The sequence below is a fragment of the Ostrinia nubilalis genome, chromosome 10 (genome assembly GCF_963855985.1).
Source record: "Ostrinia nubilalis chromosome 10, ilOstNubi1.1, whole genome shotgun sequence".
NCBI classification, from domain to species: domain Eukaryota; kingdom Metazoa; phylum Arthropoda; class Insecta; order Lepidoptera; family Crambidae; genus Ostrinia; species Ostrinia nubilalis.
Window position 1 is genome coordinate 7251801 of NC_087097.1, and position 17592 is coordinate 7269392.

The window sequence follows — 17592 nt, forward strand, 5'->3', positions numbered from 1 at the left end:
CATGACAAGGACGTCGCGCATCTGATATATCATGATATGGGGGTGCATGCGATTGGTATCATCTCATCATAATAATATAGCTCATGACTTAGTAGTTAGTACTAAAATCTTTCGGCTTCAAATCGGTAACCCGAAAATTCTGGGGGACACCAGACCATTCTGGGGTGCCTTAGCCCCCCGCAATATGAACATCCAACTTATGGTCTTATGAGGGGTGAGGAGGGGGGGAAGGGGTCGCCCCGGGTGCCAAGCCATGCTACGCCGCCACAGTACACTTGTGTTGGGGTGTTGCAATCCCATATATTTGCAATGTTCTCGCCTTTTCTGCAAAAATTGCCATTGATTTTATGCCAAATTGAGCGGGTGTCAGAATTTTTATTTTTAGTTTTCAGAAGTGGCTTTTATGTTTTTTCGGTTTCTGTATTATTAGATTTTTAGTAAAAAGTATTAAATTTGACATAGAATTTATATAAAGTCTATTAAAATGCTAAAAAAGGACCTCATATCAATTGAGGCTGAAAATTACCACTAATTGGTAATTATAGTTTTTTTTCTATGTAATTATAAAAAAAATGATTGAATTCATTTACATTTGTTTTATTGACATACCAATAGTTAAATACAAATACAATTTTAAAGTAATCCACATGCAATTTTGTCAATTTTTTGATTTCGAAGTAGTAGCCTGTGAGACGTCATGTCCCTTATAGTGTTATAAAATAGTCATGTCACTGGTTAAAGGTTAAATGTAAGAGCAACGGTTCAGGAAGTTAGTTCACAATATAGTCCAACAGAGCGCCCGCTCCGCTACTCGGTGACACAACGATCCTCCGTGATGCAGTCAAAAAAATTATTGGCATTAGTTTGCGGCACCTACAAAAAGCGAATACTACGTTTACATCACGGTTGTAGTTGTAGATTAAACCAACATAATTCCAAGTCTCAACTTCTCGAAAAGAGTATATTATTCTACTCAAGCCCTAAAAACAAAATTTAGATTTTCAGTTGCTGCAAAATTGATGAATAGTCAATCGAGATTTTGAAACAGTGACGAAAATAAATGGCAGATTGCTAATCGGCAGCTCATAAAAAGTATTACCGCTGCAGCGGTGTGAAGTAAGTACCTACTCTATTACCTGCGCTCAGCGGCGTCGCCTGCGCGCGCGCGCTTTCCTGCGTCATATGTGCACCGGCACGTGAAGTAACAGGTCGTCGCGGCGCGGGAATTCCAGCGAGCACATCTCGCACTTGAAGGGCCCGGCAGCGGCGGGCGCGGGCGGCGACGAGGGCGGCGGCGAGGGCGACGGCGCGGGCGAGGGCACAGGCGAAGGTACCGGCGAGGGCACAGGCGAGCGCGGGCGGATGGCGCGCAAGTCGTCGGCCGGGTGCCGCGGCGGCCGGCGCTGGCGGACCTGCTGTGAACGCAACGTTAAAGTTTCCATTCTGAGCTGCTACGCAACTGATAAGATACGTAACGTAACGAGTCAATAAAAAAAACGCATACAACTTGATCCAAAGCAGTCTTCAACCATTCACAGATCCCTGGGCTATCACAGATCAAGGGGGTGTTTTTGCTGTCTAATTTTTTTTTTTTGGAAATCGCAATAGAGCAGACGATATGGAAAGAGGCGACGGCAAAGAGGGCGTCTTATACACACACCGTCGTACACATATCGTCTGCTCCGAGCCACCTATCATGTACACCTAGCATATAGCAAGTCACAACAATTGTGTACTTCACCTGCTTAGTCCTAAGCCTGGGGTCCTCTATGTGGATTATCTTGGGCCGCGGCGGCGACGTCGACTATGAGCCACTTATCGTGTACACCTAGCACTTGCAAGCCACAATACGTCAGCTTCGTGCTTAGTCTTGGGCCGCCTTGTGAGGTGAGGGCGAAGGCGACTGTGCCACCTATCGTGTACACTTAGCATATAGCCACAGCATGTACGTCACCTGCTTGGTCCGGGGCCGGGGGTCCTCGGTGTGGATCATCTTGGGCCGCGGCGGCGGCGCGCGGCGCTTGCGGCGGCGGGGCGGCGAGGGCGGCGGCGAGGGCGAGGGCGCGGGCGAGGCGCGCGGCGAGGGCGACGAGCGCGCCGGGGACTCGGAGCCGCGCTCCCATTCGCGAGGTGGCGTGGACTCTTCGGTCTTAATTTTCCGTCTCCGCTTATACTTCCGTGGGCCAGTCTGCTTGAATGATAATGGACAGTTCATATGGACCGAAACATGGAAATACTCATCGCAAATAAAGTAAGGCCTGATTTTTCAACCGTCAGATAACTTGTATCTCAAAAATAAATTACATTTGACTTAATATCCCCATACAAAAGTTATCAAATTAAAAAATCAGCACTAAGTTGTATTGTGATGAAAATTTTAAAACAAATTATACAAAGCAATATTTAACACCCACATTGCAGTGGCGTAGCTATCGGAGCACTAAACAGTGCCGTGCACCGAGGCCTCCAATATCTTCAAAGATAAGTTAAGGCTCGCACTGAAGTAACTAAGAATTCTCCCGCCTTCGGAATGTAAATAAAATATGGAATACAGGAAAATCCTTAAAAGTATCGGCTTCTATTTTGAACAATCAAAAAGATCTTTTAAACAGTTTAACTTATTAATTACTACATAAGTAATATCTACCAACCTGTGGTTGCCGCTTGAGCGCCGTGTTGGCGTCGCAGTGTTGTATGAGGTGCTGCACCAAGTCCGCACTGGAATGTAGGTTCCGCCCGCACACCACGCAGCAATATGAAGGGGCACCTAAACATATACAATTTATTGACTTTATCTTACCGTATTTAAAACCGTATTAGTAAACTGCAGTCAATAAATAGATCTACCCTGGTAAACAATCACAGCTTTAAATCTATGTATCTGGTGACGATCTTTTCAAAGTGGTACCTACAGAATAGCAGCGTCATGTTCTCTAGCATGACACACGCTGAGTAGGTGCCATGCCATCTGATAATGTGTTAAACTGTGTTTGAACCAATAAATTACTTTTCTTTATTTTTTTTTCTTCATAAGCAGCTTACGCTATTGTAATTGCTGCAATAGCAATACCGTATTAGTCTAAAATAAGCCGCGCGACGTTTTACACCTTGCATGTATAGCACTAAAGTTCAAATTGGCATGCAGTTTATTTACTGCTAAAGCTATATTCCTACGTCACTGACCGTTGGAGCGGCGGTCAAGCGCGGAGTATTGATACACACACACACACTATAATCATATTAGTCTAAAATTAGCTGCATGCCGTTTTACACTCAAAAAATATAGCATTAAAGTTCAAATTGGCACGCAGTTTATTTACTACTAAAGCTATAGTCTGGTCCGGGAGCACGTAGAATTTTGTCCAATGACGCCAAGCTACCCATCCTTATCGCTCGCGCGTAATTATATTGCTGTCGCGACTGTGCGACGGGCGCCCGCAGTGAGTGTGCGAGCGTGACAGCAACATAAATACGCGCGAGCGATAAGGATGGGTAGCTTGGGGTCATTGGACAAAATTCTACGTGCTCCCGGACCGGACTATATATTCCTACGTCACTGACCGTTAGAGCGGCGGTCGGGCGCGGAATGGTGCGAGCGCACGTGTTCGCGCAACACTACGCGCTGGTTGAACGCGCGCGGGCACACGGCGCACGCGTACGGCTTCTCGCCTGGGGAATAAAGATCTTAATTAGTTGAAATAGGTGCTATTTTGCAACAAAAGTTAATGAATGATATTTTGATTATGATCTTATTCAGTTTTAATAGTAGAGACAAGTTTAGATGAACGGATATTGCTCACTGAGCTTTTAAATCGATAGCACATAAGAACTTTCTAAGATTTATACAACTAGTTGAGCATTTTTACATTTCAACATAGCCTGTGACTAAACTGATTCACAGAGGCATGAAAACAGAAGTTGTTCGAAAACATGAGCAAATGGTAGGTATGCTGACAGTAATCGGATCGACGTTGCACCACCTGGCGGGATAAATTCGGGAACCTTCCTAAAGCCGCGTATCCACAAGAGGCAGCCTCGGTTGGAACGGCTCCCTCGTCCCAAGCGACAAAATGTGGCTCGGTCCGCGGCGACACAATTTGCCTCGCAAAAAGTCGTGTCTCAGGTTCAGGCAGCGTCTCCATTTGAGCAGCCACGCCCTCTAGTGGAGATCCGGCTTTACAAAATACCAACACAACAACAAAGAGTACAGATAATAAGGTGTAATTGGGACTTCTTGGCGGGAATCTGAAGCGTAATGTTAGCGGTTTTGTTTCATTTCCATTTGATTATAAACCATTAAGTGTTCGTGAACGTGCATGAGTGTGGGCAAGTGAAGCAAAACAGTGCATCGTGATTCTTCTGGTTCTCTCAAGTTGTCCATAGGAGGTCTCAGTAAAGCACCACAACTTTACTGAGACTCAAAGGGTGGGAAGGGGTATCATCTATCATCCTTCATTATATCATTACTTGATCTCATTATGTAACTCGTATCACATAAATACTTGAAAATGGCACAAATCAAGTCGACCTCGACGTGTATTGCCAACATCATCAAAAAAGAAGAAGGTGCAACTGACCCGTGTGTATACGCTCGTGCTTCCGCAGCGTGCCGCCGTCAGCGAAGGCCTTCCAGCAGAAGCGGCACGCGTACGGCCGCTCGCCCGTGTGAATTCGGATGTGAATTTGCTGCGAGCTCCGCGACCCGAACACTTTACCTGCAAACATTAATCACGTTGGGATTATATTGGTGATCTAAAGCCTAGTTCAGACACGGCGGAATCTGCGCGGTTGCTGGACAGTTTGCATCGAGCCATAACCGCACGGTTACCGCCTCAGTGCCTCGCCAATAAAAACTACCAACAAACCGCGTGTGTGTATGAACAAGGCTTAAGATCTCTATTAAGCAGAATGTTTCGAAGAGGTTGTATTAAAATATTTTCGTCAAATAAATTATAATACTTACCACATTCTCTACATGGGAATTGTCTTGAACTACTTGAAGACACGTTATTTCGACCTCGAGACTGTTTTTTTAATCTGTAACAATGTTTCTTGGATTAGCAGTTTTCAAATCAATCATATCAAAATCATCTTGTTGTTGATTTTAAAACGTCAAAGGCTAGGGCAGGCCTCCATCACTCGCACGCGTGAAGGAGCAATAGCGATCACTGCGTGTGCATAAATCGCCGCAAACAATGACAAAACGCGTTGATGTGAACTCATTGCTACAAATTCATACACGACATCTGATCGCCATCGCGTACGCAGGCAGCACGCGTTGGTTTGGCAGAAACCAGATAGATGGGCGCCATAAATGGATTTGTTACATAGTAACTTACTAACTTATTAGTAATCTGTGGTTGGGGGTTATTTATAGTACAACTAGCTTTCCGCCCGCGGCTTCGCCCGCGTGGAATTTTGTCTGTCACAGAAAAACTTTATCGCGCGCGTCCGTTTCAAAAACCGGGATAAAAACTATCCTATGCCCTTTACCGGGACTCAAACTATCTCTATGCCAAATTTAATCAAAATCGGTTCAGTGGTTTAGGCGTGAAAGAGAGACAGACAGAGTTACTTTCAAATTTATAATCTACTATATAAAAATAAGTCGGGTTTTCCTCCCTGACGCTATAACTCCAGAACGCACGAACCGATTTCCACGGTTTTGCATTCGTTGGAAAGGTCTCGGGCTCCGTGAGGTTTATAGCAAAGAAAATTCGGGAAAAGGGGTTAGTAAAACAGGATCCACGAGTACGAAGTCGCGGGCGGCCGCTAGTATTAGTATAGATTTCTTTTCTTGACGTCAATGAGCAGCTGAATCTGACCTGGGAGTGGTGTGGTGGCGCTCGGCGTGGCCCTCCGCGTGTGCTAGCAGCTGCAGCGCGTCCGTGCAACTCTCGCCGCACACGTCGCACGTGTGCTCGCCCCACGCGCTACTCGTGCTATCGTGGCGTTTGTAGCTACACATAAATGATAATGTTTAGATATTTTTGAAAGTTAAACAATGTCCGATCCGAATCCGTGTGAAAATACGAATCTAGAAAACTAATTACAGAAATCGAAATCAGAATCGATTGACGAAAATCGGATCTAGCGCGTAAACTGCAACACAAAAATTCCTTACCGTATTTTCACGGATTATGCCTGCGCTAAACCTTGCGGATTTTCGTCCCAGTCGTCCATCGCGGGTACAGTCCTATCAACTTAAGCTGAGAATTGCATTTGTGTGAGTGATCGCCAAAAGTACCGTTAGTAAAACACATACAAATAAAATTAATGTTTTATTAAAAGGATGTCTATAAAACACTTGCTACCAATTGGGCCGATGTAACGACACTTGACACATCCTTTTAAATAAATAAATAAATAAAAACAGGTCCTCGCTCAGCATATGCCAAGGCACGAAGTACCTCGACGCTGATATTCTGCGAGCACCGTTTATAGAGAGGGCGTCCAGCCAGCCTTACAAAATACAACAAAAAGACAAACTTTATAAAATTACAAAATAAAAACAGACTAAAAACTTTTCGTTCACACCTTTAAAATACGTATTCAATTTGCATAAAATTTCTTTCACTTGGCTGCTTAATGGATTTCGTACAGGAAATTCACTTACAGTAGGAGCCATTTCACTAATATTTGGAACACAATTACATAAAATTACACGTATCTGCTACCAGTACCGGCGGTGAAGTGAAGTATGTGAGCGACAAGGAAGCGGTGCGTGGCGGACGCGCCGCGCTTCAGGCCGCTTGCTATAATAAACCATGCGCGGGACGCGCCGCGCTTCAAGCCGATTGCCACTCTAAACTATCGGTGTGCACTCACACAAATGCAATTCTCAGCTTAAGTTGAGAGGACTGTATACGCGTACGCCTATTTATTGGACACGCACGACATTAGCTTGCCTGTCTTGGCGTCACAACTACGTTGTTCATACTATTTTTGTCTACACGCGTGCGGGCGCTTGCGCGAGTTTTAACGCAGGCCCTTAGGATTGAATTCTGAACGGGTAATGCGAAACTGCTCTAAGCAATCAAAAAATGTTTTCAACATCGACTTAGGCTGAGTTGCGCCATCTTACTTTAACTTTATTTATCGTCAAAAATCTGTCAAACTCCATACAAAAACAGCGGTCATTATTAAAGTTACTGTGAAAGTAAGTTGGTGTAACTCAGCCTTATGCCCGTTTTCTCCATCAATCCCTAATTTTTAAGTGACCCCTTTGCTAACAAAATTCCTGTTATGTGTTACCATAGGGGTCACTTAAAAATTAGGGATTGATGGCGAAAACTCGTATTAGACTTTTAGATCCGTATCACCCACAGTATCACTGCTCCGCCTGCTTTAGGCCTCAGCCTCGAATTTAGCGGGCAGCGGGGCGGCGGCGGTAGCGGCGCTTGAGCGGCAGGATCTTATGCGTTAAATCAAATAGACCGGTTCTCGAAAACAGCGGCGCGGGAGCGGGCAACGAGCGGGCAGCGGCGCGGGAGCGGTCAACGAGCGGGCAGCGCACTCCTTCTTTTGCCCACAATAAATCGAGCGTTAGGAATAAATTATAATCGAAATAAAATTGTCGCCGTTGTTCAGACATTTCGTTTGCGAATAAAAACAAATATCTCGACAACACAACCCCGAACACAACACTTCGCCGCTAAAGCGCCGCGCGAGCTGCCCGCTTGTTTCGAGAACGGGTCTGCGTTGCCCGCCCCGCTCCCGCGCCGCTGCCCGCTAAATTCGAGGCTGAGGCCTTAAACTGCTTCTTACCTGTGCGCGGCGGCCACGTGGCGGCGCAGCAGGTCGGCGCGCTGGAAGGCCACGCCGCAGTCCTGGCAGAACAGCTCGGGCCCGCGCACCGCCTCGTACACGCGCTCGGCGCTGCCGCTGTGCGCCGCCGGCGACAGCTTGGAGTCATGTCGTCTACTGGATGGTGTAGTATGGTACCTGTGCGCGGCGGCCACGTGGCGGCGCAGCAGGTCGGCGCGCTGGAAGGCCACGCCGCAGTCCTGGCAGAACAGCTCGGGCCCGCGCACCGCCTCGTACACGCGCTCGGCGCTGCCGCTGTGCGCCGCCGGCGACAGCTTGGAGTCATGTCGTCTACTGGATGGTGTAGTATGGTACCTGTGCGCGGCGGCCACGTGGCGGCGCAGCAGGTCGGCGCGCTGGAAGGCCACGCCGCAGTCCTGGCAGAACAGCTCGGGCCCGCGCACCGCCTCGTACACGCGCTCGGCGCTGCCGCTGTGCGCCGCCGGCGACAGCTTGGAGTCATGTCGTCTACTGGATGGTGTAGTATGGTACCTGTGCGCGGCGGCCACGTGGCGGCGCAGCAGGTCGGCGCGCTGGAAGGCCACGCCGCAGTCCTGGCAGAACAGCTCGGGCCCGCGCACCGCCTCGTACACGCGCTCGGCGCTGCCGCTGTGCGCCGCCGGCGACAGCTTGGAGTCATGTCGTCTACTGGATGGTGTAGTATGGTACCTGTGCGCGGCGGCCACGTGGCGGCGCAGCAGGTCGGCGCGCTGGAAGGCCACGCCGCAGTCCTGGCAGAACAGCTCGGGCCCGCGCACCGCCTCGTACACGCGCTCGGCGCTGCCGCTGTGCGCCGCCGGCGACAGCTTGGAGTCATGTCGTCTACTGGATGGTGTAGTATGGTACCTGTGCGCGGCGGCCACGTGGCGGCGCAGCAGGTCGGCGCGCTGGAAGGCCACGCCGCAGTCCTGGCAGAACAGCTCGGGCCCGCGCACCGCCTCGTACACGCGCTCGGCGCTGCCGCTGTGCGCCGCCGGCGACAGCTTGGAGTCATGTCGTCTACTGGATGGTGTAGTATGGTACCTGTGCGCGGCGGCCACGTGGCGGCGCAGCAGGTCGGCGCGCTGGAAGGCCACGCCGCAGTCCTGGCAGAACAGCTCGGGCCCGCGCACCGCCTCGTACACGCGCTCGGCGCTGCCGCTGTGCGCCGCCGGCGACAGCTTGAAGTCCATGTCGTCATCTGGACGGGGATTTATTTGTTTAATATAAGAAATAGACACTGAATTCAAGTTCTGCAGAAAACATAAAAGGGATCTATGTTGAGCTATAAGCCTGCTAATAATATTTTTCACAAAATCGATTTTTCCTTGTCACAACAAGATCGGTGTGGTAAAATTGCAGAAACAGATGTATGTTGTATTGAATTAAGCATTATGTCACGTTCATATTTCCAAAGATCACACAAGATATGATGGGCAGACTGTTTATAACTGACTTCAACCGGGCTAGGTTGCGCGCCGTGATATGTTTTTGTCGACATGAAAATGTATGGGCAAAATTGATAAAATGGCGTGATAACCATAGGTCTACAATAGTGGAACAGTCACAAAAAGGAGACTAAGAACTATTTCTCCGTGATAAAATAAAATTAAAATTCATAAAATTCATTTATTTTTGCAAATAGACTTTTAAAAAGCACTTTTACACGTCCCAATATTAACCCTACCACTGCTTCGGGACAATAAATGGGCCAGTGCTGAGAAGAAGCAGCGCAAGAAACTCAGTCACTATTGTCAGCAGTTAAAGGAGAACAACCATTTTGGGCCCAAGTTTGTACAGAGTTGTACATTGGTAGGTTTTTGATATTATATTACGCATACATTAGGGAGTATTTTACGGTAAAAATGATAATTTTAACTGATGTCGTAAGTCGTATACAATAATAAAAACGAATTAATGATTTAATCTAAGATAACGTAAAATGGAACGTTAAAAGTCAATCGATTAAAGACTCAATACACTATACTGTCCCACCAAACTCATTGACAGGGGGGCGCCACCATCGTTCAACTATACAGGGTGTCCCAAAAACAATGGATAACCCTGTAACCATCGATAGGCCTCGCCATGGTCTCCCTAACGTCCAATTTTGACCCCAGTAAAAATATCACCGTTTTCAAGATTTTTAAGTTTTTGTGCATTTTTAGAAAATTGCCACCTGCGATTACTTTTTCTCATGCCATTTCTACAAATGAGGATACTTTTCAATCTAGTTTTTTTCCTTATCACAAGGGATAGTTGGGCTATCAAAAGAAAAGATTAAAGTTCAACAAACTAGTTTAAAAGTATGAAAATTTTAAGAATTTGCGGAGAAGAAGGAAAAATTAATTTATTGTCTTGCACTTTTGATCAGCCATCGTATAAAAAAAATGTAGGAAGACCATCGTGCCCATTACCTTAAAAACTTCCTTGGTTAATTGAGATTCTAAAAAGGTATCACAAGCCTATGTATTCTGTATTATTTTTATCTTATGGCTACTTGAATAGCAACTAGTATGAAAACTGCAAAAATGAGTTTTTCTCGTAATAGTTAAACTAGGACTGCATAGTGGCATTAAATACAAATGGATAATTTTTGGCGTAGGAATTTTAATAAAGCAACATTTTATCATCATCATAATCATCATTTCAGCCATAGGACGTCCACTGCTGAACATAGGCCTGTACCCCAATGATTTTCATAATGACCGCTTGGTAGCGGCCTGCATCCAGCACCTTCCTGCTTACCTTTATGAGGTCGTCGGTCCACTTTGTAGGTGGACGTCCTACGATGCGCTTTCCGGTACGTAGCCTCCACTTGAACCCTGTTGCCCCATTGGCCGTCCATTCTGCGTTTTTGTGATTACTTAATTTCTGTTTTACACCTTGTAAATGTGCCTATAGACAGATACCCGTGATGATACACGGCTCGGAAACGTGTGGATTTTTTGCACAGTGTGCTATGGAAGAGGCTATGCTCGGGTTTCTTTACGAAACCGTATCAGAAATTAGGAGGCCTGTAAACGAACTAAACTGACATAGCCCGACGGATCAGCAAGCTGAAGTGGCAAAGGGCAAGGCACAGTAGTTCGCAGAACTGAGGCAGCAGGGTTCAAGTGGAGGCTACGTACCGGAGAGCGTATCGTAAGACGTCCACCCACAAAGTGGACCGACGACCTCATAAAGATAAGCAGGAAGGTGCTGTATGCAGGCCGCTACCAAGCGGTCATTTTGAAAATCATTACGGTACAGGCCTATGTTCAGCAGTGAACGTCCTATGGCTGAAATGATGATGATGATGATGATAAAATGTTGCTTTATTAAAATTCCTACGCTAAAAATTATCCATTTGTATTTAATGCCACTATGCAGTCCTAATTTAACTATTACGAGAAAAACTCATTTTTGCAGTTTTCATACTAGTTGCTATTCAAGTAGCCATAAGATAAAAATAATACAGAATACATAGGCTTGTGATACCTTTTTAGAAACTCAATTAACCAAGGAAGTTTTTAAGGTAAAGGGCACGATGGTCTTCCTACATTTTTTTTACACGATGGCTGATCAAAAGTGCAAGACAATGAATTAATTTTTCCTTCTCTTCTGCAATTTCTTAAAATTTTCATACTTACAAACTAGTTTGTTGAACTTTAATCTTTTCTTTTGATAGCCCAACTATCCCTTGTGATAAGGAAAAAAACTAGATTGAAAAGTATCCTCATTTGTAGAAATGGCATGAGAAAAAGTAATCGCAGGTGGCAATTTTCTAAAAATGCACAAAAACTTAAAAATCTTGAAAACGGTGATATTTTTACTGGGGTCAAAAATGGACGTTAAGGAGATCATGGCGAGGCCTATCGATGGTTACAGGGTTATCCATTGTTTTTGGGACACCCTGTATAGTTTCTAACATGGCAAAAATCGGAACCAGCGATCCGGTATTGACGGTGGCGCCCCCTGTCAATGTCACGGGTGGGACAATTCAGTGTATTTGATCTTTAAGAAGGTTTGTACTGACAGATGACAAAACTAAAATGATTGAATGAACTAATGAATGAAAATAATTCGTTTTGTCATCTGTCAATGCAGCAATGTCACTTGCGAATCACAGATGAGACCACAGATTAGAGAGTATGTCTAAAGGATCTAAAGGATGAGACTGTTGCGAATGCTTGTTGAATTAAAACTTATTAAAAGAAGAAGAAATAAAACTATCGATTAATAACATTTTATGCTATTTCTAACGGATTCTGCTTGCGATTTGGGTAACTGACGACTTGATTTTGTATAAAAGTAACATTTTTTCTAGTTTTTTTCTAATTTAGTTTTCTCGAGAATGACACTAGTTAGCAACCTCAAATAAACACAATAATAAACTAGTTTATGAAGGCATAAAAACGACATAAAATTTGTAGCTGTACAAATAACTTAGTACTGGGCCCAACGCTTCATAGAAAGTGGTTGTTCTCCTTTGTCGCCTCGCTAGAATGGAGACTGGACATACCCTCGTCGTCCACCTGGTAGGGCGCGGCGTGGCTGGGCCGCGGCGGCAGGTGCGGGTGTCGCGCGGCCGCGTGCGTGGACAGCGCCTCGCGCGACCAGCACAGCTCGCCGCACTCGCCACACTCCACCGGCGAGTCGCCTCCGTGCACCTGTTATATCATACATAATGGATTCAATTACAAGAAATTGGCTCACTAAAACCTTCTCCAGGATGTAACAAATACGTTTCTGAATGCCACATCAAAATCGATTCACCCAAACGCGAGATAATCGCGGACAAACTTAGGCCCGGTTTCCACCAAGGCGAAGAGGAGAAAAGAGATATGGGGCGAATTAAGTTTTCTATAGAATTTGACAGCGGCAGTGGCGGTGACTGTGGAGCGGAGTTGACATTTGGAAATAATGGAATCTGATTGGTTATTCAAAACACTTCTACGTTCTGCAGCACTCCGCTCCACCTTGGTGGAAACCGGGCCATACAGGTCAAACTGAGAACGATAGATCAATAATATTTTACGGCACGAAGGGAAATTGAATTTAATTCCTGTATTATTTTAATGAGTCCATCGCAGACTCTAAAAAAAAAGTAACATTTTGAGAACAATAATAAAGAAGAAGCAGTTAAAAGTTATCTGACGATTGCAAAATCAGCTCTTATTCGCATCAGTACTCACTTACCCTAGCGTGCGACTGCAGAGCCTTCTCCCTAGCGAAGCACATACCGCATTGGTGGCACAAGAAAGGGCGCATCATGGTATTTAAATCACACTACATAATATTGTTATCACCGCCAAACCCTTTACCGGGTTAGTACTCACCCTCGCATGCGACTGCAGAGCCTTCTCCCTAGCGAATCCGATGCCGCACTGTCGGCAGACGAAAGGTCGCGCGGGGTCGGCGGGCGGCGGCGGCGGCGAGGGCGGCGACGGCGGCGACGGCGGCGTCGGCGGCGGCTTGGGCGGCGTGCGCGCGCGCCGTGACCACTGCTGCGTCCTAGCCGATGTCATGTTCTCCCACAGGCCGTTCTGTTTGAATGTAATTATTCTTTTAACTAGCTGTCTGGACAGACGTTTTGTCTTAAGAAAAGTTATTATGGCCGTTAAGTTTACTTAACTTCTTTAATTTTTTACTGAACCTTCTCTTGACAATAACAACCACGACAAATAAGAATCAGTGAAATCAATCCCAGCAGGCGTTCACACGTGACTAAGGAAAATAGGGAATAAAGATGTCAATTTTTCAAGGATAACAATTTAACCGAAACAGCTCACAGAATTTTTAATTTAAGTAGCAGTGGACGACACAGCTCGTACAACTAATAGTCGTTTGAGAAGAATAGTTCTCGAGTGGCGATTATGGACGGGAAATGTAGGTCACTCGGTAGACTAACGCTCTAATGTACGTCGCGGGAAGCACCTGGATCGAGCAGGCAGTGCTGTTGTGGAAATCCTTAGGGAAAGCCTTTGTCCAGCAGTGGACGTCCTTTGGTTGGAAGGAACAATATTTGATATGTGATAACTAAATCGATTGTAAAACCTGTGAAAAAAGATAACAGCGCAAATAATAATAGCACTTACCTCTACTGGTTCTGGATTCTTTTTCCGTCGTCCTTTTTTCTTCTTTGGTTTAGTAGTAACTTGAGTATCTATAATGTCATCTGTAACCAATAATTCCATTGTTTATTTCAATATTAATTATAATTAGCCTAGATCTAACAAAAACAAGCATGACATGATTACAAAATAATCATTTTCGATACGGTTTACAGTTTGTACATTGGATTATGTGTAGGAAAGTAATGGAATAGTTATTGATATTGCCAACTATAAACCTAAATTTTTTTAACATTAGCATTTAAAAAGCAGAAGTCATTCGACAAAGCACAAACAAAAAATTAAAATAAATTAATGAACAGGAATTAAGTAATTAACTTTATCAGTTAGGCTGTGCAGTGCTGCAGTGCAACCAATTAATTATTTTCAAGGTAGTTGTCATCACCAACCAATTGACATATACTTTTTATGAGCAATTAACCCATAAATGTTGTAGGTATGGCAAAAAGAACCTGAATGACATTGCTATTTATTTATTTCAGTCTAAATTACAAAATAAATCTGATTTTGTAGCAAATTGAAAATAAAGATTGTCTTAGAATTATTGCTTCATGGTATCATCTACCCAAATATATTTTTTATTTAATATCGCATCAGCAGGACAGTCCATTAAAAATTGCACACTCACCATAGTCCATGACATCCTGGTTGTCCGGCACAAACGCGTGCACTTTCAAGTGGTTGATGAGGTCGCACTTGCGAACGTATCGCACGCCGCACAGGTTGCACGCGTGCGGCCTGTCGTTCTGGTGGGCCACCATGTGGTTCATCAGCGCCGCCTTCTTGCGGAACCGCCGCGAGCAGAAGTCGCACGGCCACGGACGCATCGCTGTGTACTCGTCCTGTGTAAAAAGAAAAGGATTAGACTTTTTTTTTTCGTCAGGAAATGCATTGCTTAAGCTTATCATCATCAGCGGGTCTAGACAAAGTGCACATTATAATCGCAAACCAGTCGAAAAGTGGTCGAAAGGCCTTTTTTTGTACGGAGTTTTGACGAATTCAATTATTGACTCGATCAAAAAGTGCGAATTGTCTAGGGGGGCAGGTCAATTAATGTCAATCCTCCACTACAGCACGACCCTCTCTTATATTTCCAAAGCACTGGTGGTATTATTTAAAAAAATCATCATTTACCAGAGGCAAATTGAGAAAATGGCTTACACTCCCCATATGGATTAGGGAAGACTCATGTTCACATAATGGAATCACATAATCTCATCAATGGAAAAAGTCTTTTATGAATAGATTGTATTTTTTTTTCATATTGTGCAGTGTTTCTACTTATTCTAGTGTTTAAGTACCCTAACATTGTGAATGCTGTGAATGCCTGTAATTAAGGCCATATGCACAAATGCACATCACATGTTAGTTTAGTTAAAAATGATTTTGAACAATGTGACTGTGCATCATAATCAGGCATTATCATGTTATTTACTGTAATATATTATTAGTAATAATGATCTATTAGAAAACATCCAAAAAGTATTACCTGGTCAGTAGGGAGTGGAACATCAACATCATTTTCTTCTTTGGCGTCTGAAACTGGATTAGTTAAATGATCCAAAGGAACTTCCACTCTGAAAAAACATAAAAGGTCACTACTAAACATTATGGTTAAGAAACGAACTGACCCTGATTATTTTTGGTGATTTCACTGCAGACATTAAAAACACAGTCTGACTGTATTTTGTTACAAAGATCTGTTAGGAGCCTACCTCTCTTGCCCACCAGGTATGACCCAGTCATCAGTGATGACTTCTTCCGTTACACACTCTACATTTGGATCGTCAGCCAGTTCCGCTGTCTCTGTGTAGTTCACTACATCTTGAGATAAATACATCAAGTTCTCTGCAGCCATCTGATCATTTTCTTCTATTATGTCTCCTGGACCCTGTGACAGTCAAAAGTTTTAATAGTTATAATTTGTTTCAATTACAAAGTAAACCATTTATAATAAAAAAACATTTACCGCATTTGAATATGATGTGTCATGGCTTGTGAGGCCGCATATCACTTCTTCTTCGACTTCAACAATGCCATGCTATAATTAAAAACAAAACAAAACATAATTATATTGTTTACAATCTTCTCTTATCACACCAGGTAAGTGAGATAATAAATTAAAGATAATTAATAGAAAAGCCAGTATGAAATACAATGTTTCTAGCTTGAGCTGTAGTAATAAAATTAAGTGTAAGATAAATATAATTACCTTAACTTCGACCTCCTCCCAATGGAGGTTGAATTCTTCTCCCTCCATCATTTTATTTCATATTATCATCCATTACTGTAAAGAGATAACATGCTGAAAAATGATACATAATTTCAGACTTCTCATACCATTTATGCACTCAGAAAGTAATTGATAATAAACAAAAATCTGAAATATTGTTGTAGATGTAAACTAACTTATTTAATGGCAAGTACAGTCAAGTCCATCATAATAAATTTTAGCATTGGCTTTGTATAAATCAGTACACTTTGAAAATTAGCATCCTTTGTCTAAAATACCACTATTTGCACAGTATTTGCTGCAATAAATCAATACCATGGCTCACACTTCTGTCATTGATTACAGTTACCTGTAACATATACCACAACCAAAACATCAACATAACCTTATCACATGTCTTAAAAAATTACTTGCAAATACACCTTAGTGTTATATTACAAAGCGAAATTAAACGTGGCTGAAATCTTCAGGCCAATCGAAGATAGTCTAATAATACAAAGATGAAAGGCACATCAAAAATGGTGTCAAGACAAAAAGCTTAGGTTATCCCTGTCAAATGAAAAGGTTAAGGTAAACAAGAACTCTCAACCAAAATTACTAAATCTAGTAATGGTGTATGGTATTTTTATTAGAATCGTAACGATTTTTACAATTAGCGCTACAACATACTATATCTATACGTTTACATGACGCAATCATACAACTTATCAGTAGTTCATGATGGATGAAAACAAAAATATAACCAAAGTGTTACAAAAATCTTAGCAAGTACTGACCGTATAACAATACAATGTGATCGCATTACTTCGTTTTAACTAAATAATCACGCACAAATAGAAATTATTTAATTGTTTGGTTATCGCACAAATGGCTAACTTCCATTTTCCAACCAAAATCCATAGACTAAATAGAAGACTCAAATCACAGATTAGAGAGTATGTCTAAAGACTCAAATGGATTCTTTTTCATTCAATCGAAGAATAGACAGACCCAAAGATAATGTAAAATAGATATAATCTCATCCCCCAAACGCCGGGGTTTTATGGTGATTTTTATACGCATCGTCGTATCATCAGTAAAAAACAAATAATTGTTTTGCAGTACAGTACAATAGGTACTTTACAACAGTTTCAAGCGCGTGCTCCTAATACTGAGCCCCGATTACGGTAATATTTAACGTCTCCAATCCAGACACGCTTCTCGATTCTGCGATACGATTGGTCGTTCAACAGCGTACGTCAGCTGTTTTGACCAATCGTATCACAGAATCGAGAAGCGTGTCTGGATTGGAGACGTTAAAAATTACCGTAATTGGGGCTCTGGGTGTCAATGTGCCATAGAAATTACATGGATTTCTATGTCACTCAACGAATCACGATAAAGGAAAAGCTATAAGGAAAGCGAAAAGCAGCGTTCTAGATGTGCACCTCGCGGCCTCGCTTCGGTTGCCTGTTTGAT

The 17592-nt window shown here is 43.6% G+C and overlaps 1 protein-coding gene across 1 annotated transcript; it reads right to left on the minus strand.

Annotated features, from left to right (window-relative positions):
* Positions 1-101: 101 nt before the first annotated feature.
* LOC135075781 (zinc finger protein 48-like) lies at positions 102-17042 on the minus strand. The gene is made up of 17 exons (XM_063970265.1): positions 16911-17042; positions 16114-16188; positions 15871-15942; positions 15617-15792; positions 15391-15478; positions 14530-14743; positions 13866-13945; positions 13107-13313; positions 12290-12437; positions 8830-8986; positions 5826-5960; positions 4964-5037; positions 4578-4715; positions 3562-3669; positions 2652-2767; positions 1955-2188; positions 102-1412 (listed from the first exon to the last, which is right to left on the minus strand). The coding sequence occupies exons 2-17, from the start codon at positions 16162-16164 to the stop codon at positions 1179-1181; spliced, it is 2232 nt and encodes a 743-aa protein (XP_063826335.1). The 5' UTR covers positions 16165-16188; positions 16911-17042; the 3' UTR covers positions 102-1178.
* Positions 17043-17592: the final 550 nt, after the last annotated feature.

What these genes read in the sequence shown, in the direction of transcription:
- LOC135075781 (XM_063970265.1), bottom strand. Translation starts at nt 16,164, where the DNA reads ATGATGGAGGGAGAAGAATTCAACCTCCATTGGGAGGAGGTCGAAGTT. An exon ending in CTACCAGGTGGACGACGAGG is followed by an intron (nt 8,987 to 12,289) that starts GTATGTCCAGTC and finishes ATCCCCGTCCAG; the next exon opens with ATGACGACATGGACTTCAAG. An exon ending in ATTCCCATGTAGAGAATGTG is followed by an intron (nt 4,716 to 4,963) that starts GTAAGTATTATA and finishes TAATGTTTGCAG; the next exon opens with GTAAAGTGTTCGGGTCGCGG.